The sequence below is a fragment of the Physella acuta genome, unplaced genomic scaffold, assembly GCF_028476545.2.
Source record: "Physella acuta isolate Inbredline_101_S28 unplaced genomic scaffold, ASM2847654v3 ptg001282l, whole genome shotgun sequence".
Lineage (NCBI taxonomy): Eukaryota > Metazoa > Mollusca > Gastropoda > Physidae > Physella > Physella acuta.
The window spans coordinates 106,419-127,934 of record NW_026732797.1 but is presented as its reverse complement, the minus strand read 5'-3'; the positions used below and the strand labels follow the sequence as shown (position 1 = coordinate 127,934).

The following is a 21,516-nucleotide window of genomic DNA, read 5'->3' as shown; positions in this document are numbered from 1 at the left end:
TTAAAAACAAAATTATCTGCCACTAATAGCCATCACTAATTTGATCCGGCTCTACGATTGTAAACATTTGGCATGAACCAAAGCACTAGACAGGTGGGGGTGGGGGTTGTAGCAATAGAGCCTGGAGAGCGAGGGAGGGGGCAGGAGGAAGATTAGTCGACTTGCATGCCTAGAGAATAAATTATATAGATTCTTTATTTGCTAATACTTATATTTTGACAGGGTGTGGTAGCTGTGGACTATGACGCCCATGAAAACTACATCTACTTCAGCCAGGTCAACTCTAAGAAGATCAGCCGCGTCAAGAAAGGCTCCACGGTTGTTGAGGATGTGATGGCGCCAAGCATGAACTCCAGTGAGTTTTTCAGAACAACAGCAACATGCAATACAGTTTGTGATGCTTGCCATCTTGAGTTTTTTTATCCTGTCTTTAAAGCATTTTTTAACACTGGTTTTAAAAATCAAGTCTGTATTAAGGAAATGTAACTACCTTAAAGTATCCTTTCAAACCTGACAGTCCATAGGGTAAGTTAAGTAGAGTTCAAATGTATCTTGACCTCAGCATATGTAAGTATACTGGGTTCAGCACTTTGCCCAGCCAATTTTACTTAACCTAGTATGCATCAGGTACCCTGGACTCAGGGACGTTCTACTGACTTGAATCCAGGTTTGAACTCGAGACTTTCTGGTTAGCAATCCTATGTTCTACTATTTAAACATGCCATCCCAAAATGAATTTATAGTCCCTAAGTAATGATAGTCACCACTGTCGACTCTATAGAGAATGTGGTCTTTATAAATTTCAAATTTATTTATTAAGATACATCCGCATATGCATTTCCACTAAAAAAAATTTGTGGAATTATCTTGGTAACTATGACAACGGCAGCCATCTTGAAAAATTAACCCCTTCGTAGGTTTTCCACCATCCATAAAATATTATATTTCAAGCCCAATAAATAATGAATTCATAATCTTTTTCCATATTTTGGGGCACTCAGCTAAAAATTTTAAGTGCGATCTTCAAAATAATTTATTATGAATTTTCAAAATTTCTGTCCGTTCAAAACACTAGTTTTAATGCCCCAAATTAAGTGTTTTGAACGGACACAAATTTTGAAAATTCATAATAAATAATTTTGAAGATATGCACTTAAAATTTTTAGCATTATTTATTGGGCTTAAAATATAATATTTTATGGATGGTGGAAAACCTATGAAGGGGTTAATTTTTCAAGATGGCCGCCGTTGTCATAGTTACCAAGATTTTTCCACGATTTTTTTTTTAGTGGAAATGCATATGCAGATGTATCTTAATAAAGCTGTATAGAAATAACTGTTTTCTAACAAGTTTTAAAAAAAGTTTTTTTTACCGGAGCCTCCCCCCTTAAATTCAGCTCATCTATTGTCCCCAGCACCTGGCTATGTGCATGATGTCACCTCAGTGGAGGGCATTGCCTTTGATTGGGTGGGCAAGAAGCTCTACTGGGCTGACCTCTTCAGGAACCGCATCTACAGCATCAATGTCAACCTGACCCACAAGGTGGTCATAGCCACTGTCCAGAGTCCAAGAGCTTTAGCCATTGACCCCTGCAAAGGGTGAGTTGTTGTGGGCATAAGTGTTTATTTTTATCTACTTCAATTTAACATTTACTTTACCTTTGACTTAATCCTACCCTAACCCTAAAACTTAATGTATTTTCTTTACAATGAATGCTAAATGTATATTTGGGAATCACTTACCACTTAATTAAGTGTGGTATTTTTTATTGATTCTCATTGTTCTTCATGCTTCATTGATTTCTTCTTGTTTGTTCTTAATTGTAATGTTGGACACGATTTCCTCCAACAGAATAAAGTGTAACATGTCAACATGTTATGTGCCACGTGGCCAATTGACTCCAATTTCAGCCTGCTTTTCTTTCTGGACTCAGTTATATCTTCTTTACTAAATTGAGTTTTTTCCCTTCATTGTTGGACCCAGTAATATCTATTGGTCGGACTGGGGTCACATGATTCTAACTTGTTCCTAAATTGATTTATTATCTTTGTTGGACAGTTTCATCTACTGGTCAGACTGGGGTCACACACCAAAGATAGAGAGGGCTACCATGGCAGGCAACCAGAGACAGGACATCATCTCCACTGACCTGGGCTGGCCTAATGGGCTGACCATTGATTACGAGGAGGAGAAGATCTACTGGGCAGATGCCCACAGGTGGGTGGAGGGCAAATGGTGACACGTGGACAAATAGATGACATGGACAAAAAGATGACATGGAAATGGTTGGACAAGAATAAAAGGCATACTTAGACACAAGTTAGGCATGGACAAAAGTTAGACATGAACAAAAGTAATACATTAACAAAAGTAATACATCAACAAAAGTTAGACATCAACAAAAATAATACATCAACAAAAGTTAGACCAACAAAAGTTAGACCAACTAAAGTTAAACCAACAAAAGTTAGACCAACAAAAGTTAGACCAACAAAAGTTAGACCAACAAAAGTTAGACCAACAAAAGTTAGACCAACAAAAGTTAGACCAACAAAAGTTAGACCAACAAAAGTTAGACCAACAAAAGTTAGACCAACAAAAGCTAGACCAACAAAAGTTAGACCAACAAAAGTTAGACCAACAAAAGCTAGACCAACAAAAGCTAGACATTTGCAGAAAGTAGATATGGACTTGAATAAAGCTAATCATGGACAAAAGATACTCACTGACAAAAGGCAGACATGGACAAAAGTTTTACAGGACAAATGCTGAACATGGACAAAGGTTGAACATGGACAAAATTTTGACTTGGACAAAAGTTTGACATGGGAAAAAGTTAGACATGGACAAAAGTTAGGCTTGGACAAAAGGCAGACATGGACTCAAGTTAGACATGGACAAACTCTAGACATGAACTTTACTATACCTATATTTGTATGCTACATCTAGGGACCGCATTGAACGAGCCAACCTAGATGGCAACTACAGAGAGGTGATAGTGGAGACCACAGTCCACCCCTTCTCCCTCACTGTCTTTGGCTTCTACATATACTGGACAGACTGGACCTTACGAGGGATCTATCGGGCAGAGAAACACACAGGGGCTAACATGAAGATGCTGGTACAGGGTCTGTCTACCAGGCCTATGGGGATAACTGTGTATGCTCAAGACAAGCAGAAGTGTAAGTCTAGGATTGTTTAGTCTAAATACCGGACCATTGGTGAAAACCATTACTCGCAGAGTTGTACCATAAGATTGTCCTAAAGTAAAATTTTAAAATCTGTTGTATGTGATAAGTGTGGAAAAGGTAAATCTAAAATTGGCATTTAAGATAGTAAGTGTTTGGCATTGTAAAATAATTATTGGCAAACGTTTTAGCATACCTACCCATAGAGTGGAATTATAAAGATAGAATTAATATACTACACGATTGTAAAAGATAGTAAGTTTAAATCTGCTATTCATTCTTAGATTTGAACTTTGCAAATAGCAAATATTCACTCTGCTGTAAAACTACTCCGTGCCTCACTGACAATTTTTGTAGTGGTAATGCTAGACTGTATTTGTAGACCATTTCATTTCTGTAGTTTATTTTGCTGTATATCTACAGACAATATTTAATAGTAGGTGCAACCATATTTGTCGCCAGACAGGAGGCTATATATTTCCGTGATTTTTTTTATAGCCATTATCATGTCCCAACAGGCAGCAAAACCTATGTGCTGTATTTAATGGTGGCTGCAGCCATAGTTTTCAGACTATTTCAGTTCTTAATTTACCTGCTATCACGTCCCAACAGGCAGCAACAACCCATGTGCTGTGTTCAATGGTGGTTGTAGCCATAGTTTTCAGACTATTTCAGTTCTTAATTTACCTATCATGTCCCAACAGGTAGCAACAACCCATGTGCTGTGTTCAATGGTGGTTGTAGCCATAGCTGTCACCCTGGGCCTGATGGAACAGTTGAATGCACTTGTGAGGAGGGTAAAGACATGGTCATTAGGAACAACGGAAAGGTACATTTTAGTAGTCTCTTTATTTAGTTACATTGTTTTCTTCTGTTTTTTAATTTTTTTTTTGTTATTGGCACTATTCAAACCCTGACTTTGCAGATGTAAATAAAGTACATTTTTGAACCTTACAGTCTATGGAGTAGGTAAAGTAGAGTGCATCTGTTTTATTTTGTGTGGCCTCTGCCTATGAAGGGATTGTATGGTCAGCACTAAGCCCACAAGTCTTCACTTTCCTTAATGTGAGTCATGTACCCATAGAGCTGGATGGACTCGGGTGTTTTACAGACTCATGACCATCAGCCGAACTTGAGACTTTCAGAAAGCAGTTGAACAGTTTAAACTTTCAGCCACCTCTTCCCTTGTTGCAGATGTAGATTGTATATAAATAAAAAAAGCTTTGTAGGGTTACTGGTGTAAAAAAAAAGAATGGATTGTAATTTTGTTTTTAATCATAATTTAGTTTTTTTCTATTGACTTCCAGAATTTGAGAGTAGGTATATAAGTTAAAAGTAATGCAATGCAGTACAAATTTTTCAAATTTGAATTAAAAAAAACAAAACAAAAAGACCTGTCATGAGATTTGTTCCACCAAACAGGTGTGTGTGCCTAGCAACAACACCTGCTCAGCTGATCAGTTTGTGTGCCAAAACGGCAGGTGTCTGAGAGAGAGATGGGTCTGTGACCTGGACAATGACTGTGGTGATGGCTCAGACGAGGATTCCAACTTGTGTGGTGAGTCCTGGGTGGCTGAATATCTGCCGTTGTCTCCCCTTTTCACACAATTCTAAGTCCCTATTCTGAGTCATACACTCATATGATCAATATCATATATATCTTAACCTTTTCGTAGGTACCGAACCCCATTGGTTTCTTATGTGCATTCGCCGAACCCTTCTTAATGGTTCTATAGTCATTGCACAGACAAAATCTGATTGTGAATCATATGAGTTGGGTGTGTGTCTTAAACTGAAACTGATTAACCGAATCCCTGGGGTTTGATCAAACCCGGTATAAGAACCACTTTCATAGCACATATCAACATACAAAATACACTAGAATATTATGCATGCATGTAAATATGCACTATCAGTGCATAAGATATACAACAAATCACCTCACTAAGACGTGCTACTGATTCTAGAGGTAGTATACTAACTTACTTAATCTGTAATCGCTTCCTTTGGAGCATAAATTAGCTACAAAAATCTGCTATAAATCCCTGTCCTTTGGAGTTCATTTCATGCCAGGTTTAACCTGTGGCCAGCACCTCTTCTTCCGTCTCTCCTACAAATGTTATTCTAGAATCAATGTAACACCACCAGAATATTCTTCCAATCTCCAGCACTCCACACCTGCGACCCCAAGTACTTCAGCTGTAAGAATGGTCGCTGTATCCCACTCAGGTACAGGTGCGACTTTGATAATGATTGCAGGGATAACTCTGATGAAGAAGATTGTGGTGAGTAAATATGTATTTTCGATACCATTTTCTGTATTATTTTAAAAAATTTCTTTTAAAAAGCTTTATTTACATTTGTATCATCTTCTCACAATTAAGTAATATGTGTGAACTTGTTCTGTGCCATATGTCCAGTTTCTCTTTGGATTTGCTTCCTTAGCCTTTAATTATTCAGTGAAATTACTATACTGAACCTTTATTTTCTTTTCCTGTTTTTTTTAGAATTTTGTTATGAAAATTTAACAGTAAATTTACTATATGTAACAAATAACCATGCATGATTATTTTAAAATTTGTTTTCTTGTCTGGGAAAAGATTGTCTGTCAAATTTTTAAATTATTGTTTTATTTTTAGCCTACCCAACATGTGGCCCCAACCAGTTTACCTGCAATAACTTCAGGTGTATTGATGCTGCCCAGAAATGTAATGGCATTGATAACTGTAGGGATGGCAACAGGACTGATGAATTAAACTGTCGTAAGTAAATAAAGTCTTTAAATGTAGGCTAGACAATAAGGCTATACCTGAACTATAGGGGTAAGCTAGACAATAATGCAATACCTGAACTTAAGAAGTAAGCTAGACAATAATGCTATACCTGAACTTTAGATGTAGGCTAGGCAATAATGCTATACCTGAACTTTAGGAGTAAGCTTGCCTGTTACACTTGGCTTAGTGGATATTTTTTGGCTCGTAGTGCTAGGTGTATCAAGAGTAAGTAAAACACAATCCACAAAGAGAATCTATATCATTTACATGTAATTTTTACCAACCACTAGAAAAATATGAAAAGAAAACTGATGAGTCGTTACATTGTGTTGACATCATACAACATTACTCCACACCCTCACATCCACACACAGTTCCTCTGGCACACCAACTTCAAGGAAAGGCCACTCTCTCTCTCTCTCCGTGCCTACACGTTTCATTTTATACAACCGTGTCACATAGACAATAATGCTATGTTGGCACTATCAAGAATGTAAGAGTTATAGATGTATCCCAAGACAAGAGTTTTAAACCACCTTGTAACTCATCTATAGGCTACTATCAAGTAAAGTAAATAAAGTCCTATAACTCTGTTTCAGCTCCCAGGACTTGTCCCCCCAGCCAAGTCAAGTGCCCCACCACCAACATCTGTATCATCCGTCGCTACATGTGTGATGGGGACAATGACTGTGGAGATAACTCTGATGAAAACCCTTTCTTCTGTCACGCTGTCTCCTGTGCACCAGGTCATTAAATTTTTGCACATTTAAGTTTTTTTCAAAAGAGTAGGCCTAATCAATTTTGGTGAATAGTATTAACGTTAAATGAAAAAAATTCATGAGAAAGTAAATGTCAGTATCCTTTCAGTACCCTAGTCTTAATGCAGCTGACAAATTTAAATCTACAGCTGCTAAAATAAATAATATGATGGTCATTAGCTTGGGTAAAGTTAATCAACTGATGGTTAATAAGACTGCTAAAGCTGTACCAGATAAACCATAGTGCTAAATATATGTGCTTAGTACAGCTGGCAAACCTTAATTTACAGCTGCCTACAGTAAATAATATGATGCATGGGTAGAGTTTGTCAACATAGGCTGTTACAGATAACCCATAGTGCAGATAGTATTGTATGGATGTGGTTCCTAGAAAAATGTGCAATGGGATAACTGAGCAACGGAAAAGTACCCAAACAGAAAAATGCGCAAACACAAACTAATTATACTAAAACACTACAACTTTTCATGTTTCGTGGAAGAATGTTTTATTTGGCTACAATGTACATGTAGTCACTCTTTGTTAATGTCTGTCAATACTCGATTTAAGAAACAAAAAAGCAATTTTGTGCGCAGTTTTCCATTGCGCATCTTTCTAGTCACCATGGATGTACAACACAGTCCCACTAGGTGAACAGTGATTGATACCTGTATTACTTTCCAGGTGATTTCCAGTGTTCCCAGAGCCACAAGTGTATACCAGGGGCGTGGCAGTGTGACGGGGATGATGACTGCGGCTTTGGAGAGGACGAAGCTGCCGCAACTTGCTGTAAGAACTGATGTTTTTATTATAGGAGTTTTTCAAGCTTAGTTTATTACAGATGTTAATGGACAGGAGGTGGAATATTAAAAGTGTGGTGAAATAGAAACAACTTTGCAGCAATTAATTCAATTTGTGTAGAATTTTTGTCTCATTACTGTTTCACCCGACACCTATAAGTTTTATGAAATTTTGTGACTCAAGAAACTGCATCTATACTTTTATATTAAGAAAATTGTATGTAATTTTGAATCTGAAGAAATTACGCCTGCACTTTCATAATAAGAAAGCATGTGATACTTTTTGTAACTGCATATATACTTTAATTTAAGAACTATTTTACATATTTAATATCTCAGGAAACTACACCAATACATACATATTCAAACATTTCCATATAAAGAAAATAGGACAGTGTTGTGAATGGTAGAGCATTTGGCCGCTAGCCGGAAGGTCTTGTGTTTGGATCTCAGTTAAACTTGTGACTGTAGGGTGTGTGAGTCCACCCAGACTTACTTTGGGAAAAATAAAGTTAGCTGGGTATAGTGCTGACCACACTATCCCTTCTTATGCCAAGGTCAATAAACATGAACTCTACATCATCTACACTACGGATCACTAGGCTTTACTTTTACTTTACATAAAGTAAATGTTTTTAAAAATCTCAGTCTATTCCAGATTTGAGTATCAGTTTTCCTTATATAAACTCCATGTTAAAGTGAATGTTAATGTCCACAGCCTCATTCAACCGGACATGCCAATCAGACCAGTTTGGATGTAACAACGGCCGCTGTGTTACCATGAGGTGGGTGTGTGATGGAGAGGACGACTGTGGTGACAACTCTGATGAATCTGAGGCCAGAAACTGCAGTAAGTATTGAAGTCTCAAGGTCAAGGTCTTAGTCTTTCCAAATATTCTAAAGTTATTTTAAGCAAGTCTCTATAACTATTTTGTTTTTTCAATTTAAAAAAATTAAAAAAAAAACCTTTAAGATTTATAGCCTACTTTGCCTACATAGAATTTATTAGCATTCCACCAACAATGTCAAACTCCAAACCTGAAACTATCTCTGTAATAATTGTGGATTAAAAGAGGGGAGGAAATTAGGTGAGCCTGTCTTGGAATTCAGCTATTGTCAGTGGTTATGTCCCATTGGGATGAAAGACTAGCTTTAAAAATTAATAAATAATTAAACTTCAGCTTTTGCTGATATAGCCAGAAAGTAAAATTTGCACATCATCACAAAAGAAATGTTAACTTCTAAGAAATTGAAGCTTTTAAAATTACAATATAGCCAGAAAGTAAAATTTGCACATCATCGCAAAAGAAATGTTAACTTCTAAGAAATTGAAGCTTTTAAAATTCAGAATAAACAATGAGTAATGTGTTTGTCACTAAAAAGTTTGGGATGTATTTCTAGATGACAGGACGTGTCCCCCTGACACCTTCACTTGTGAGTCCAACAAGCACCAAGGCTCCTACCCCTGCATCCCCAACTCTCAAGTGTGTGATGGTGTACGCAACTGTCGTAATGGAGAGGACGAAACACAGACGTGTCCCCCTCGCACCTGCATGGAGCAGGAGTTTCAGGTATGTCGTTAGCTTTTTGGATGAGTTAATTCCTAATTTGGATTTTGAGGGTCCATTTTTTTTTTGATGAGTTAATTCCTAATTTGGATTTTTCAGGGTCATTTTCTTTTTGATGAGTTAATTCCTGATTTGAATTTGTCAGAGTCATTTTCTTTTTGATGAGTCACTTCTTTATTCACATTTATTTTCTAAATCAGAAGATGACATCATAGTCTAAAAGAATGACCACATAGTTTAAGTAATTTCATTGTTTTTAAGTAATCATCAAAGCTGGACAACAAGTTTTAACATTCTCCTACCTTTTTGTCTTTATTTTAAAAACCTTACACAAATCTTAATAGATCTATGTCACTGTAAACTACTTTCACCTGCTTTGAAATCTATGAAATAGAATTTTGAAAAAAGAAATTACACTAGCTATATATTTTTCTTGTTTTAAGTGTATTATTTAATAAACTAAAGTATGCAGTTAATGATTGTTTGGTTATTTATTTGCTCTATTTCCAGTGCAACAATGGCATCTGTATCTCTGCAAGGTTCAAGTGTGACCATGACAACGATTGTGGTGATTCATCTGATGAGCCCAAAGATTGCAGTAAGTTTTTCTTCTAGCTAGTATAAAATACTTTTGTCTACTTGCTTTTACAATAAATAATTAGTTTTAAAAGTAAGATTTTAAAATATTTATGGTGGTCTTTTTTTTTTTGTGATGAGTGTGAGAACAATTCTTATAGGCTGTTAAGATACTAGCAAATTATTTTAAAAGTATCACTGCTGTGATGTTTTTTTTCGTTATACTAACTTAGGTTTTTACTTTATCTATATCAGTGGTTCTTACCCTTTTTGTGGATACAGAACTTTAACAGCTTCATATGTGCATTCACCAAACCCTTCTTAATTGGAAAAATAAAATTTTTCTTCTTCTTCTTCATTCTTAATTTTTAGTGTTGGAAGGGATCGAGCCTTATCTGCCAGATAAACTCGAGACTTTTTTCGAATTTATAAACCATGAGCTTTTGCCGACTCGACCACGCCTCCAACACAATTAAGCGTTACGTGTCAACTGGTTATGCGCCATTGAGGCCATTGACTCCGATTTCAGCCTGCTTTTCTTTTTGGATTTGCTTCCATAGCCTTTGTCCAACCAAGAACATACTACAAGGCAGAAGTTGTTTGATTTTGGAGTTGTCTCTCCTAGAAGAGTGGCTGTCCCCAGCTAACGAGCCTCACCTGCCCAAGGGTTCGAACTCGAGACTTTTTCAGTTTAGCAACCATGAGCTTTACAGACTCTAGTTAGGTGTGTGTCTTCACTGCTGCCGTACCCCTGAGACTGGCTCACCCAACACATGTGGCTCAATCTAACCCAGGTTAAGAACCACTGATCCAGCAGTTGTTTGGGATATAAAAATCTGTTTGTTTACATTTATAAAGTAAAACAATATTTTCAGATTACCGAAGCTGTAGTCCAGAGCAGTTCACCTGCGACAACCTTCGCTGTATATCCAAGACCATGGCCTGTGATGGAGATAATGACTGCGGTGATGGCTCAGATGAGAAAGAAATACACTGTTGTAGGTGTTAAACTATATACATGAACTAAACACTTTCTGTGCTCAGGATGTAATGGGTGTTCAGTTATATATATAGGCACTATCATCATCTTTTCTCCTTTGTGCCCAAGACACATGGGGCTGATGAAGTAGAGTTCATCTGTTTCAGTGACCTCGGCATACAAGTGGATAGTGTGGTCAAAACTATGCCTAGCAGCTTTGTTTAGTTAACATGAGTTAGATACCCAATTACAGCTGGGTGGACTCAAGGTTGTTCTACTGATTGAAAGCGGATTCGAACTCGAGATTTAAAATATTGCTCAGAATATGTTGTTCTACTGATTGAAAGCGGATTCGAACTCGAGATTTAAAATATTGCTCAGAATATGTTGTTCTACTGATTGAAAGCGGATTCGAACTCGAGATTTAAAATAATGCTCAGAATATGTTGTTCTACTGATTGAAAGCGGATTCGAACTCGAGATTTAAAATATTGCTCAGAATATGTTGTTCTACTGATTGAAAGCGGATTCGAACTCGAGATTTAAAATATTGCTCAGAATATGTTGTTCTACTGATTGAAAGCAGAATCGAACTCGAGATTTAAAATATTGCTCAGAATATGTTGTTCTACTGATTGAAAGCGGATTCGAACTCAAGATTTAAAATATTGCTCAGAATATGTTGTTCTACTGATTGAAAGCGGATTCGAACTCGAGATTTAAAATATTGCTCAGAATATGTTGTTCTACTGATTGAAAGCGGATTCGAACTCGAGACGTAAAATATTGCTCAGAGTATTTAATTAATCAGCTATCTGAATTATTGCCAACAGTCAACTGTTTTCTGTTCCAGTGACCCCAGAGCCAACCTGTCCAGGTAACCAGTTCAGGTGTGACAACGGCCAGTGTATTCGTTATGATGTGGTCTGTAACAAGAACCCAGACTGTTCTGATGAGTCAGATGAACAACACTGTAGTGAGTGTTTTTATTGCCAGATAGGCTTTCTTTTTATTTTACAGTATTTTAATCAGCAGCTAGATTTTTTATTGAGACAATATTTTAATTTGCAGTGTTTTTATATAGCCAGATTGGCTTGCTTTATAGGACTATTTTACAGTATTTTAATCAGCAGCTAGATTTTTTATTGCCAGATTTTATACACAGGCAGTATTTTAATTTGCAGTGATTTCATCTTTATTGCCAGATTGGCTTATTACTTTAAATTTTACACAGGCAGCATTTTTATTTGCATGGAGTTTTTAAAATTATTATTGCCAATTAGCTTACTTCATATTTTACACAGGTAGCTTTGATTTTTTATTTGGAAGTATAGAATTTAAGTATAGACAATTTTGTAAAATAATCATTGAATCATTTCCTAGATGTCACTGGTAATTATCTAATTAACTCTTATATGTAAATGATAGTTGATTATCAAATCTTAGATGTTAATGATAATTGTCTAATTAACTCCTAGATGTCAATGATAATTGTGTAATTAACTCTTAGATGTTAATGATAATTGTCTTATCAACTCGTAGATGTCAATGATAATTGTGTAATTAACTCTTAGATGTTAATGATTATTGTCTTATCAACTCGTAGATGTCAATGATAATTGTGTAATTAACTCTTAGATGTTAATGATTATTGTCTTATCAACTCGTAGATGTCAATGATAATTGTGTAATTAACTCTTAGATGTTAATGATTATTGTCTAATCAACTCCTAGATGTTAATGATAATTGTCTAATCAACTTGTAGATGTCAATGAGTGTGAGAGTGCCAGGGTCAACCAGTGCCAGCATAAATGTGTGGACACACTGACCAGCTTCAAGTGTGAGTGTAACCCAGGGTTCCAGCTCATGTCTGACAGGAAAGGATGTCGAGGTGAGCTCACTGATTGCCTAAAAGTTGTTTAGTGTTGAATGTTTGTTGTTATGCTAGTCTAGTCTTAATTCAGTTAGAATTTCAATTACAAAACCATGATGTTTTAAAGCTTGAGTTTTCAAATTATGTGTGAATGAAGTATGGTAATCTTTGATTTATCTTTGATTTAAAACATAAAAATTCTTGTAATAATGTACTCTAATTGTAAGATAAAAGATAGTAATAGGCCTACTTATATAAAATTATAATATTATAATATAATATTATAATGTTTATATTTTTTATATTATTTAATATCTACTTATTTATAATATTTATCAATCTACTGAAAATATGTTTAATAATCTACTCATCTAAATTTAATAAATATCCATTACCATTTTGCTTTTAGTTATTTCTTCTGATTATAGATCTGATTTTTTTGTTCAGCTTATTAAGCCGATTTTCAAAAGTACTTCTTGTTTATTTTCCATACAGTTACATATTTGACTTCATTGTAAAATATTATTAAAAATTGCACCATATTAGTAGTTTTTATTTGTAACTCTGGTTCTTAAGATTATAAATAATTATTAACACAAAGCACAAACAAAATAAACTACTTATCTTTATACACTTTCTCTGTGCCGATGTTTAGACATAGATGAGTGTGTGGAGAAGATTGGGTCCTGCTCCCAGCAGTGTGAGAACACTGAAGGAAGCTACATCTGCAAGTGTGCCGAGGGCTACCAGCGGATGAGTGATGAGAAAAGTTGCAAGAAAATTGATGGTATAAACATTTTTACGACTTACATTAAACTGGATTTTAAATTAACATTTTTTATTCACTATAGCAATATTTGTATTTTGTAAATTTAAAAAAAAATTTCAGTTTTAAAATAATTAAATTCTTTAAATACTGGAAATTGTAATGTTATAATATATAAAAATAAACCGGGAGTGATCTTCCCTAAACTTTCTCGAATATTCTAATATAACACTACCGGGGATGGCAACTCGGGATATAGACTTCTAGACATGATTTTTAATCCATTTTAAATACTCAAAGTTTTAAAAATAGAATATAATCTCGTAGAAAAAAGAAATGCACACCAAGTGAACGCTAAATAAAGATGTGCATAATAGTGCGCAATATTATTAGTACTTTATAAATTTACATGCGTTTTCTGAGAAATCAGAAATAGCGTAAATAAGTACTTCCTTCCGGTAAACGGAAATTACTCAAAATTTGACAGAAGGTAGAGAATTAGATCTTTTACTTACATATCAAATTTCATTTATCTATCTGAAAAAGTACTCAAGTTATAGGCTTTTGAAAAGTTCAAAGTAGAAAAAGTACCACTTCCGGTTATCGGAAATCGCTCAAAAGTTGATACGGATCTACGATTTTGATAAAATACTTATATATGAAATTTCATCAACCTAGCTGTAACGGTACTCAAGTTATCGTGTTTACACACGGACACACACACACACACACACACACAGACACACACACACACACACAGACATATGGACAAGATTGCAAAATTATGTTTTTCCGTATCAGTGAGATGTAAAACGTCGAGATTTATAAAAATCTCGATTTTTTTTTTTTAGCACGATTACAAGACTTTCTCTATACTTCGTATATACAAGAAAGTAAAAATGTAGCAGAGTTTCCTGACCTTGACATATAAAAGGATGGTGTGGTCACCACTATGTCCAGCCACCTTTACACGAGTCAGAGTTGGGTGGACTCAGGAACACCCTACGGTCCCAAATCTGAACGCCACTCCTGCATATTACTGCATTGTTAATTGTCAGCAATAACATTGCTACTGATTTTCACCAATTGTTCCAACCTGCACCTTATTGCATTGTTTCCATTTGCAGCCATAACACCTCTACTGATATTGTTCCTACCTCCATCTTATGGCATTGTTTCCATTTGCAGCCATAACACCTCTACTGATATTGTTCCTACCTCCATCTTATGGCATTGTTTCCATTTGCAGCCATAACACCTCTACTGATCTTCACCAACCGCTACTACCTGCGTGAGATCTCCACAGCCGGGGATAACCATAGAAGAATTGCCCAAGGCTTTGAGAACATTGTGGCCCTTGACTTTGACATCTCCAATAACCTGATCTACTTCAGTGATGTCAAGCAGCATAAGATCTTCAGCATCTTCCTCAATGGGACTGACCAGAAGGTTGTAGTCAAGGACAATGTGCCCAGTGTTGAGGGCATCTCTGTCGACTGGATATCCAGGTAGGCTGAGACTTGCTGGAGGTCAAACAATATAGTAAAGTACTTTAAGGTTCATTGAGCATGTGTAGTAGAGTTCACCTGTTTCAGTATCCTCCTCCATTGAAAAGATAGGTTGTTAGCACTTTGCTTAGCCACCCTTACTTTCCTAACAAGATTTAGGTACCGATCAGACCTAGATGAACTCAGGAAAATTTGGATTTGAGCCTGGAATCCAAACTCAAAACTTTAGGGTTAGAAGTCAAAAGCTCTACCAGTTGTCTATGTTCTAAACAATACAACCTTCATCAAATTGAAATTCTTTTGAAAGCTGGTTTGTTGGTGGTGATAAAATAATACACTTTTTATCAAATCAAAGTCTTATGATAGCTATGTGTGTGATATTTAACACTACAATATTTAAATAAAATTCTTTCAATTTCCAGTGGTTAACAATACAGTCCATAATAAACAAAATTATTTATATAGACAGTACTGAACAGTATTGTAAAGTTAAAGTAAAGTTTCCTTTTTTAACCTGACTGTCCATAGAGTGACTGAAATAGAGTTCTCCTTTTTCTATGACCTCAGCATTTAATGGTAAATACAAAAATAATGGTAGTGTGGCTAGCACTATGCACAGCAACCTTTAATATAGTCTATGACAAATACAACTGGTTTGGATGAAGAAGAGAGAAATCATTTGAAAATTGAACTTGGTATTTCTACTCCACAGAAAACTGTATTGGGTGGATGGCCGTAAGTCACATATCTGTGTATCAGAGATGAATGGCACAAGTCAAGTCACTTTGTTGAAGGATGGAATCAGGAGGCCAAGGGCCATTGTTGTTGATCCATTTAATGGGTAACTAAGATGGTCATTTTCAACAATCTTTTATTGACAAGCTTTTATTTAACTTTATTATCAAGTCCAGTTTTTAACACTATTAACAAGCTATTATTTAACTTAACTCTGGGCCATTTTTTAAAGGCAATCTTTAAAACTACTGTATACTTCTACTTCTTTATATTGATTAAATCTTGTAGTCACTTTTTTTTACTGAACCCATTTCTTTCAAAATCTGCTCTTTTGTGTAATTTCAGTTAACTGATAAAACAGTATAGGCCCTATAACATTGTGATAGTAAGCCAAATATAAAAAAATCAATGTTGGTATATATGATTAGTAAAAATCTTTTGGTAAATCAGTAGATATGCTGGATAAGAATACCTGTGGAAATTGATATCTGTTGTTGAAACTAATCTCCTCATGAGACTAATCTCCTCATGAAACTAATCTCCTCATGAAACTAATCTCCTCATGAGACTAATCTCCTCATGAGACTAATCTCCTCATGAGACTAATCTCCTCATGAAACTAATCTCCTCATGAAACTAATCTCCTCATGAGACTAATCTCCTCATGAGACTAATCTCCTCATGAGACTAATCTCCTCATGAAACTAATCTCCTCATGAAACTAATCTCCTCATGAGACTAATCTCCTCATGAGACTAATCTCCTCATGAAACTAATCTCCTCATGAGACTAATCTCCTCATGAGACTAATCTCCTCATGAAACTAATCTCCTCATGAGACTAATCTCCTCATGAAACTAATCTCCTCATGAGACTAATCTCCTCATGAAACTAATCCCCTCATGACACTAATCTCCTCATGAGACTAATCTCCTCATAAAACTAATCTCCTCATGGAACTAATCATAATGCAACCATGTGTAATTTGTTGTCCATTTATTTCCTGCCAGGTTTCTCTACTGGTCAGACTGGGGTAACCCACCTTACATTGGCCGGATGGGACTGAATGGACAGAACTTGTCCACCGACTTTATCACGGAGAAACTCGGCTGGCCAAATGCTCTGACCATTGATTTTGAAACTGACCGCCTCTGGTGGGCAGATGCACATTTGGATATCATTGAGTAAGTCATGTTGGTTTTTTAGTTGTTTTTTTAAAACTATCATATAGGTAGGTAAAAATTTTTTCAACAGAAGATGTCTTAGTTTGGATGATTGGGGTGTCATCTTGGTTTTCTGCAATTATTCGTTTTTAATTTTAGCTATTAAAGTGATAGAAAAAAGGAACTTTTAGGTATTGCAGAATTTTTTATCTATTGGTTTAAAAGTTTTTTTTATGCTAACTATCAAATAAATAGACATGTACCATAACATTTTTAAACAAAAGAAATTCTAAATTTGTAAATGCTACATTTTTTTTATGCTAATTGTTAAAGTAAAAAAATGCTATTTTTCTAATAAAAGTTATGTTGGTCTGGAAAGAAAGTTCTCATTTTGTAAATGCTAAATATTTTTTCATGCTAATTGTTAAAGCAAAAAAATACTATTTTTGTTATAAGGGTTATGTTGGTCTGGAAAAGAAAGTTCTTATTTTATAAATACCAAATGTTTGTTTATGCTGTGTATTAAATATAAGTAAAAACAAACTTTTTTGTTTTCAATAAAAAGATAGGTTGGTCTGGAAGAGAAAGTTCTTATTTTATAAATACTAAATGTTTATTTATGCTGTGTATTGAATATAAGTAAACACAAACTTTTTGTTTTCAATAAAAAGATATGTTGGCCTGGATGGAAGGCACCGCCATATAGTGCTGGAAGGTGTACCCCACCCGTTCGCCATCTCGTTGTTTGAGGACTACATGTACTGGACGGACTGGAACCACCTGACCATAGAGAGGGCCAACAAGTTTACCGGGGAGAACCACACCATTGTCTGGAACGTCACCCACAGGCCCATGGACATCCACGTCTTCCACCCACTCAAACAAAAGCCAGGTGAGTTTTAGCGTTGTGAGTAAAGTTTCCCTTTTGGGACGGACTGTCCATGGGGCAAGTAAAGTTACCTGTTTCTGTGACCCAGGCATATGAAGGGACAACATAGTCAGCACTATGTACTAGCTGTGTTTTGGGGTCGGGGGCGGACTAAAATTTCCGGGGGGGGGGGGGGAACACTGTTAAAAGTATATATTTTCTATATAAATTCCATTTCATTTATGGGGTCGGTAGACTTTCTTCGCCTCCCCGAAGAGATGCCTGGAAGAAACTCTGTGTACTAGCCACTTTTACTTTCTCTAACGTTAGTTAGATACCCATCAAAGTTGGGCTGACTCTGGTACATTCTACTGACTTGAACTTGGATTTGAACGCGAGACTTTTGGGTTAGCCGTCTAGAGCTCTATGTCCAGGCCAAGCCATCCCATAATTTTATTGTTGAGTGACCCCTTCACCTTCTGATAGATTCAGTTAGTTGTAAGGTGCTTGTTTATGGGATGGGATGGCTGGGAGGTCGAGCAAACGACTGCTACCTTGAAAGTCTCGAGTTTAGATCCCAGACTTGAGTACCTTACTCATGTCTAGAAAAAAAAAAGGTTTGGGCTTAGAGCTGAGCACAACATCCCTTAAAATACTTTGGTCACAGAAATAGGTGAACTCTATAGGTGACCTCGCCATATGAAGGGCAGGGTATGGTCAAAACAATGCCCAGCTGCATTTACTTTTCCAAACATGTGTCAAGAACCCATCAGAGCTGGGTGGACTTAATGAATTTCTACGGACTTTAATGTGGATTCAAACTTGAGTCTTTTGGGTTATTAGTTGTATGCTCTTCCGTTCGACCAAGCTGTCCTTATAACTATTATTAATACAGTAGGCCTACTGAGAGAAATTATTTTTCTACACAGTTGACAGTGTCAGGCATAATTAATAAAAATCTTTTCACAAAATTATAAATGAATTGATTGATAGAATTTCAAAGACAGACAATACCACTGATTTTTTAACATATTTTCAACATATGAACTCTGAAATGATATAGCGAATCCTGCACTCCAGGTTTAAACCTCTATATTTGAACTCTGAAATGATCTAGTGAATCCTCTTGACCAGATAATAGCCCCTATATTTTTAACCTTTGAACTCTGAAATGATCTAGCGAATCCTCTGTACCAGGTTATAGCCCCTATACTTTTAACCTTTGAACTCTGAAATGATCTAGTGAATCCTCTTGACCAGATATTAGCCCCTATATTTTTAACCTTTGAACTCTGAAATGATCTAGCGAATCCTCTGTACCAGGTTATAGCCCCTTTACTTTTAACCTTTGAACTCTGAAATGATCTAGTGAATCCTCTTGACCAGATATTAGCCCCTATATTTTTAACCTTTGAACTCTGAACTGATCTAGAGTGAATTCTCTTGACCAGGTTATAACCCCTGTGGACTAGACAACGGAGGATGTTCCCATCTGTGCTTGACCTCACCTGGTGGACAGAGCTACACCTGTGCCTGTCCTGAGTACTTTGTCTTGAAGGCTGACCAGCGGCAGTGTGAGGCCAGGTGTTTGAGTTCACAGTTTAGGTGAGTACATAGTGTGAGGCCAGGTGTTTGAGTTCACAGTTTAGGTGAGTACATAGTGTGAGGCCAGGTGTTTGAGTTCACAGTTTAGGTGAGTACATAGTGTGAGGCCAGGTGTTTGAGTTCACAGTTTAGGTGAGTACATAGTGTGAGGCCAGGTGTTTGAGTTCACAGTTTAGGTGAGTACATAGTGTGAGGCCAGGTGTTTGAGTTCACAGTTTAGGTGAGTACATAGTGTGAGGCCAGGTGTTTGAGTTCACAGTTTAGGTGAGTACATAGTGTGAGGCCAGGTGTTTGAGTTCACAGTTTAGGTGAGTACATAGTGTGAGGCCAGGTGTTTGAGTTCACAGTTTAGGTGAGTACATAGTGTGAGGCCAGGTGTTTGAGTTCACAGTTTAGGTGAGTACATAGTGTGAGGCCAGGTGTTTGAGTTCACAGTTTAGGTGAGTACATAGTGTGAGGCCAGGTGTTTGAGTTCACAGTTTAGGTGAGTACATAGTGTGAGGCCAGGTGTTTGAGTTCACAGTTTAGGTGAGTACATAGTGTGAGGCCAGGTGTTTGAGTTCACAGTTTAGGTGAGTACATAGTGTGAGGCCAGGTGTTTGAGTTCACAGTTTAGGTGAGTACATAGTGTGAGGCCAGGTGTTTGAGTTCACAGTTTAGGTGAGTACATAGTGTGAGGCCAGGTGTTTGAGTTCACAGTTTAGGTGAGTACATAGTGTGAGGCCAGGTGTTTGAGTTCACAGTTTAGGTGAGTACATAGTGTGAGGCCAGGTGTTTGAGTTCACAGTTTAGGTGAGTACATAGTGTGAGGCCAGGTGTTTGAGTTCACAGTTTAGGTGAGTACATAGCGCCTTGGTTCTAGCCTAGCTACATTCATTAGGGCCTAGCTCACAGTTTAGGTGAGTACAAAGCAATAGATTAAGGCTGTTTTATTAGCAAAAGCATACAAGTATTTTTATATTGATTAAATCTTATTTAAATAAAATTAGCATCTAGAATGTGTAATAATACTGATAATACCTTAAGCAACGAGCAGATTAAATCTTCAGATGTAATGTAATACTGATTATACCTTAACAAAAATGCTGATTAAATCTGAAGGTGTAATGTAATACTGATAATTAAAATTACTTAACAAAAGTGCTGATTAAACCTTCAGGTGTAGTATAATACTAATTACACCTTAACAAAAGTGCTGATTAAATTTCCAGGTGTGGCAGCTCTGATGACAGGTGTATCCCCAGGCTCTGGCGCTGTGACGGAGAGAAAGACTGCAGGGATGGCTCAGATGAGCCAGATGACTGCCGTAAGTCATCTTTTAAACTTTGACACATTTGATTCAAAGAAAAGTTGACTACTCTATTCAGACTCTCAGACTCACATTAGGGGAATGAAATGGCTGTGCATAGTGCAGACAACACTACCCCTTCGTATGCTGAGTTCACAGAAACAGATGAACTCTACTTCACCTGCCCCATGAACCTTGATGGAGTACCTGACTCACATTAGGGAAAGTAAAAACGGCTTTGCCCTAGTGCCAACAACACAACCCCTTCGTATGCTGAGTTCATAGAAACAGATGAACTCTACTTCACCTGCCCCATGAGCCTTGAAGGAGTACCTGACTCACATTAGGGAAAGTAAAAACAGCTTTGCCCTAGTGCCAACAACACTACCCCTTTGTATGCTGAGTTCACAGAAACAGATGAACTCTACTTCACCTACTAATTTTTGTTTCTCTAGCCCTGATCCACTGTGCACCCGGACAGTTCCAGTGCAAGAACAAGAACTGCACGTTCTCCTTCCGAGTCTGTGACCTGAAGGATGACTGTGGGGACGGCAGTGACGAGGAAGGCTGCCACAAGCACGTGTGTGAGCCCTGGCAGATGAGCTGTAAAAATGGCAAGTGTGTTCCCAAGGCCTGGATGTGTGACAAGGAGGACGACTGCGGCGACAATTCTGATGAGCAGTTTTGTAGTGAGTTACCTCTCTTGATGTCTGGGCCTCTGACTTTTTAATATATAAAAAATTTAAAAATTGTTGTTTTTAAAAATTTGAATTATGTGACTAGAAAATTTTGTGGTAATTTGATCTTTCTGATGTTTGTGCATCCAGCTTTTTAATATATGCAATGTTTTTAGAAATATAAATATCTGATATTCCACGCCTGAATAAATTGTTTTGTTTTGAGCTAGACCTGGAAGTATATGAGCATTGTGTCTCTGATGTCAGTTGAAGGAATTTATTTATTTCTAAATATTTTTAACTGGCAGTTATGTTGAAAAAAAACACAACTTAAAAGTAGACATACTTGCATTGGCTGTCTTAAAAAGTAGCCATTAATTATGCCAGAAT

General features: G+C 36.6%; 1 protein-coding gene across 4 annotated transcripts in view; it reads left to right on the top strand.

The window, feature by feature from the left end:
- The window catches only part of LOC131957966 (low-density lipoprotein receptor-related protein 2), a 93,395-nt gene that overhangs the window by 49,881 nt on the left and 21,998 nt on the right, over window positions 1–21,516 (top strand). For all 4 annotated transcript variants that reach the window (XM_059322841.1, XM_059322840.1, XM_059322843.1 and 1 more), the window contains 24 exons: window positions 223–355; window positions 1,416–1,599; window positions 2,060–2,218; window positions 2,951–3,183; window positions 3,894–4,018; window positions 4,612–4,747; window positions 5,358–5,474; window positions 5,829–5,951; window positions 6,563–6,709; window positions 7,404–7,508; window positions 8,238–8,369; window positions 8,921–9,090; window positions 9,598–9,685; window positions 10,539–10,661; window positions 11,496–11,618; window positions 12,409–12,534; window positions 13,172–13,303; window positions 14,532–14,790; window positions 15,503–15,631; window positions 16,536–16,709; window positions 17,360–17,580; window positions 19,008–19,161; window positions 20,373–20,467; window positions 20,905–21,138. In XM_059322841.1, coding sequence (XP_059178824.1) covers window positions 223–355; window positions 1,416–1,599; window positions 2,060–2,218; window positions 2,951–3,183; window positions 3,894–4,018; window positions 4,612–4,747; window positions 5,358–5,474; window positions 5,829–5,951; window positions 6,563–6,709; window positions 7,404–7,508; window positions 8,238–8,369; window positions 8,921–9,090; window positions 9,598–9,685; window positions 10,539–10,661; window positions 11,496–11,618; window positions 12,409–12,534; window positions 13,172–13,303; window positions 14,532–14,790; window positions 15,503–15,631; window positions 16,536–16,709; window positions 17,360–17,580; window positions 19,008–19,161; window positions 20,373–20,467; window positions 20,905–21,138 — 3,622 coding nt within the window. The remainder of the gene's footprint in view (window positions 1–222; window positions 356–1,415; window positions 1,600–2,059; window positions 2,219–2,950; window positions 3,184–3,893; window positions 4,019–4,611; window positions 4,748–5,357; window positions 5,475–5,828; window positions 5,952–6,562; window positions 6,710–7,403; window positions 7,509–8,237; window positions 8,370–8,920; window positions 9,091–9,597; window positions 9,686–10,538; window positions 10,662–11,495; window positions 11,619–12,408; window positions 12,535–13,171; window positions 13,304–14,531; window positions 14,791–15,502; window positions 15,632–16,535; window positions 16,710–17,359; window positions 17,581–19,007; window positions 19,162–20,372; window positions 20,468–20,904; window positions 21,139–21,516) is intronic.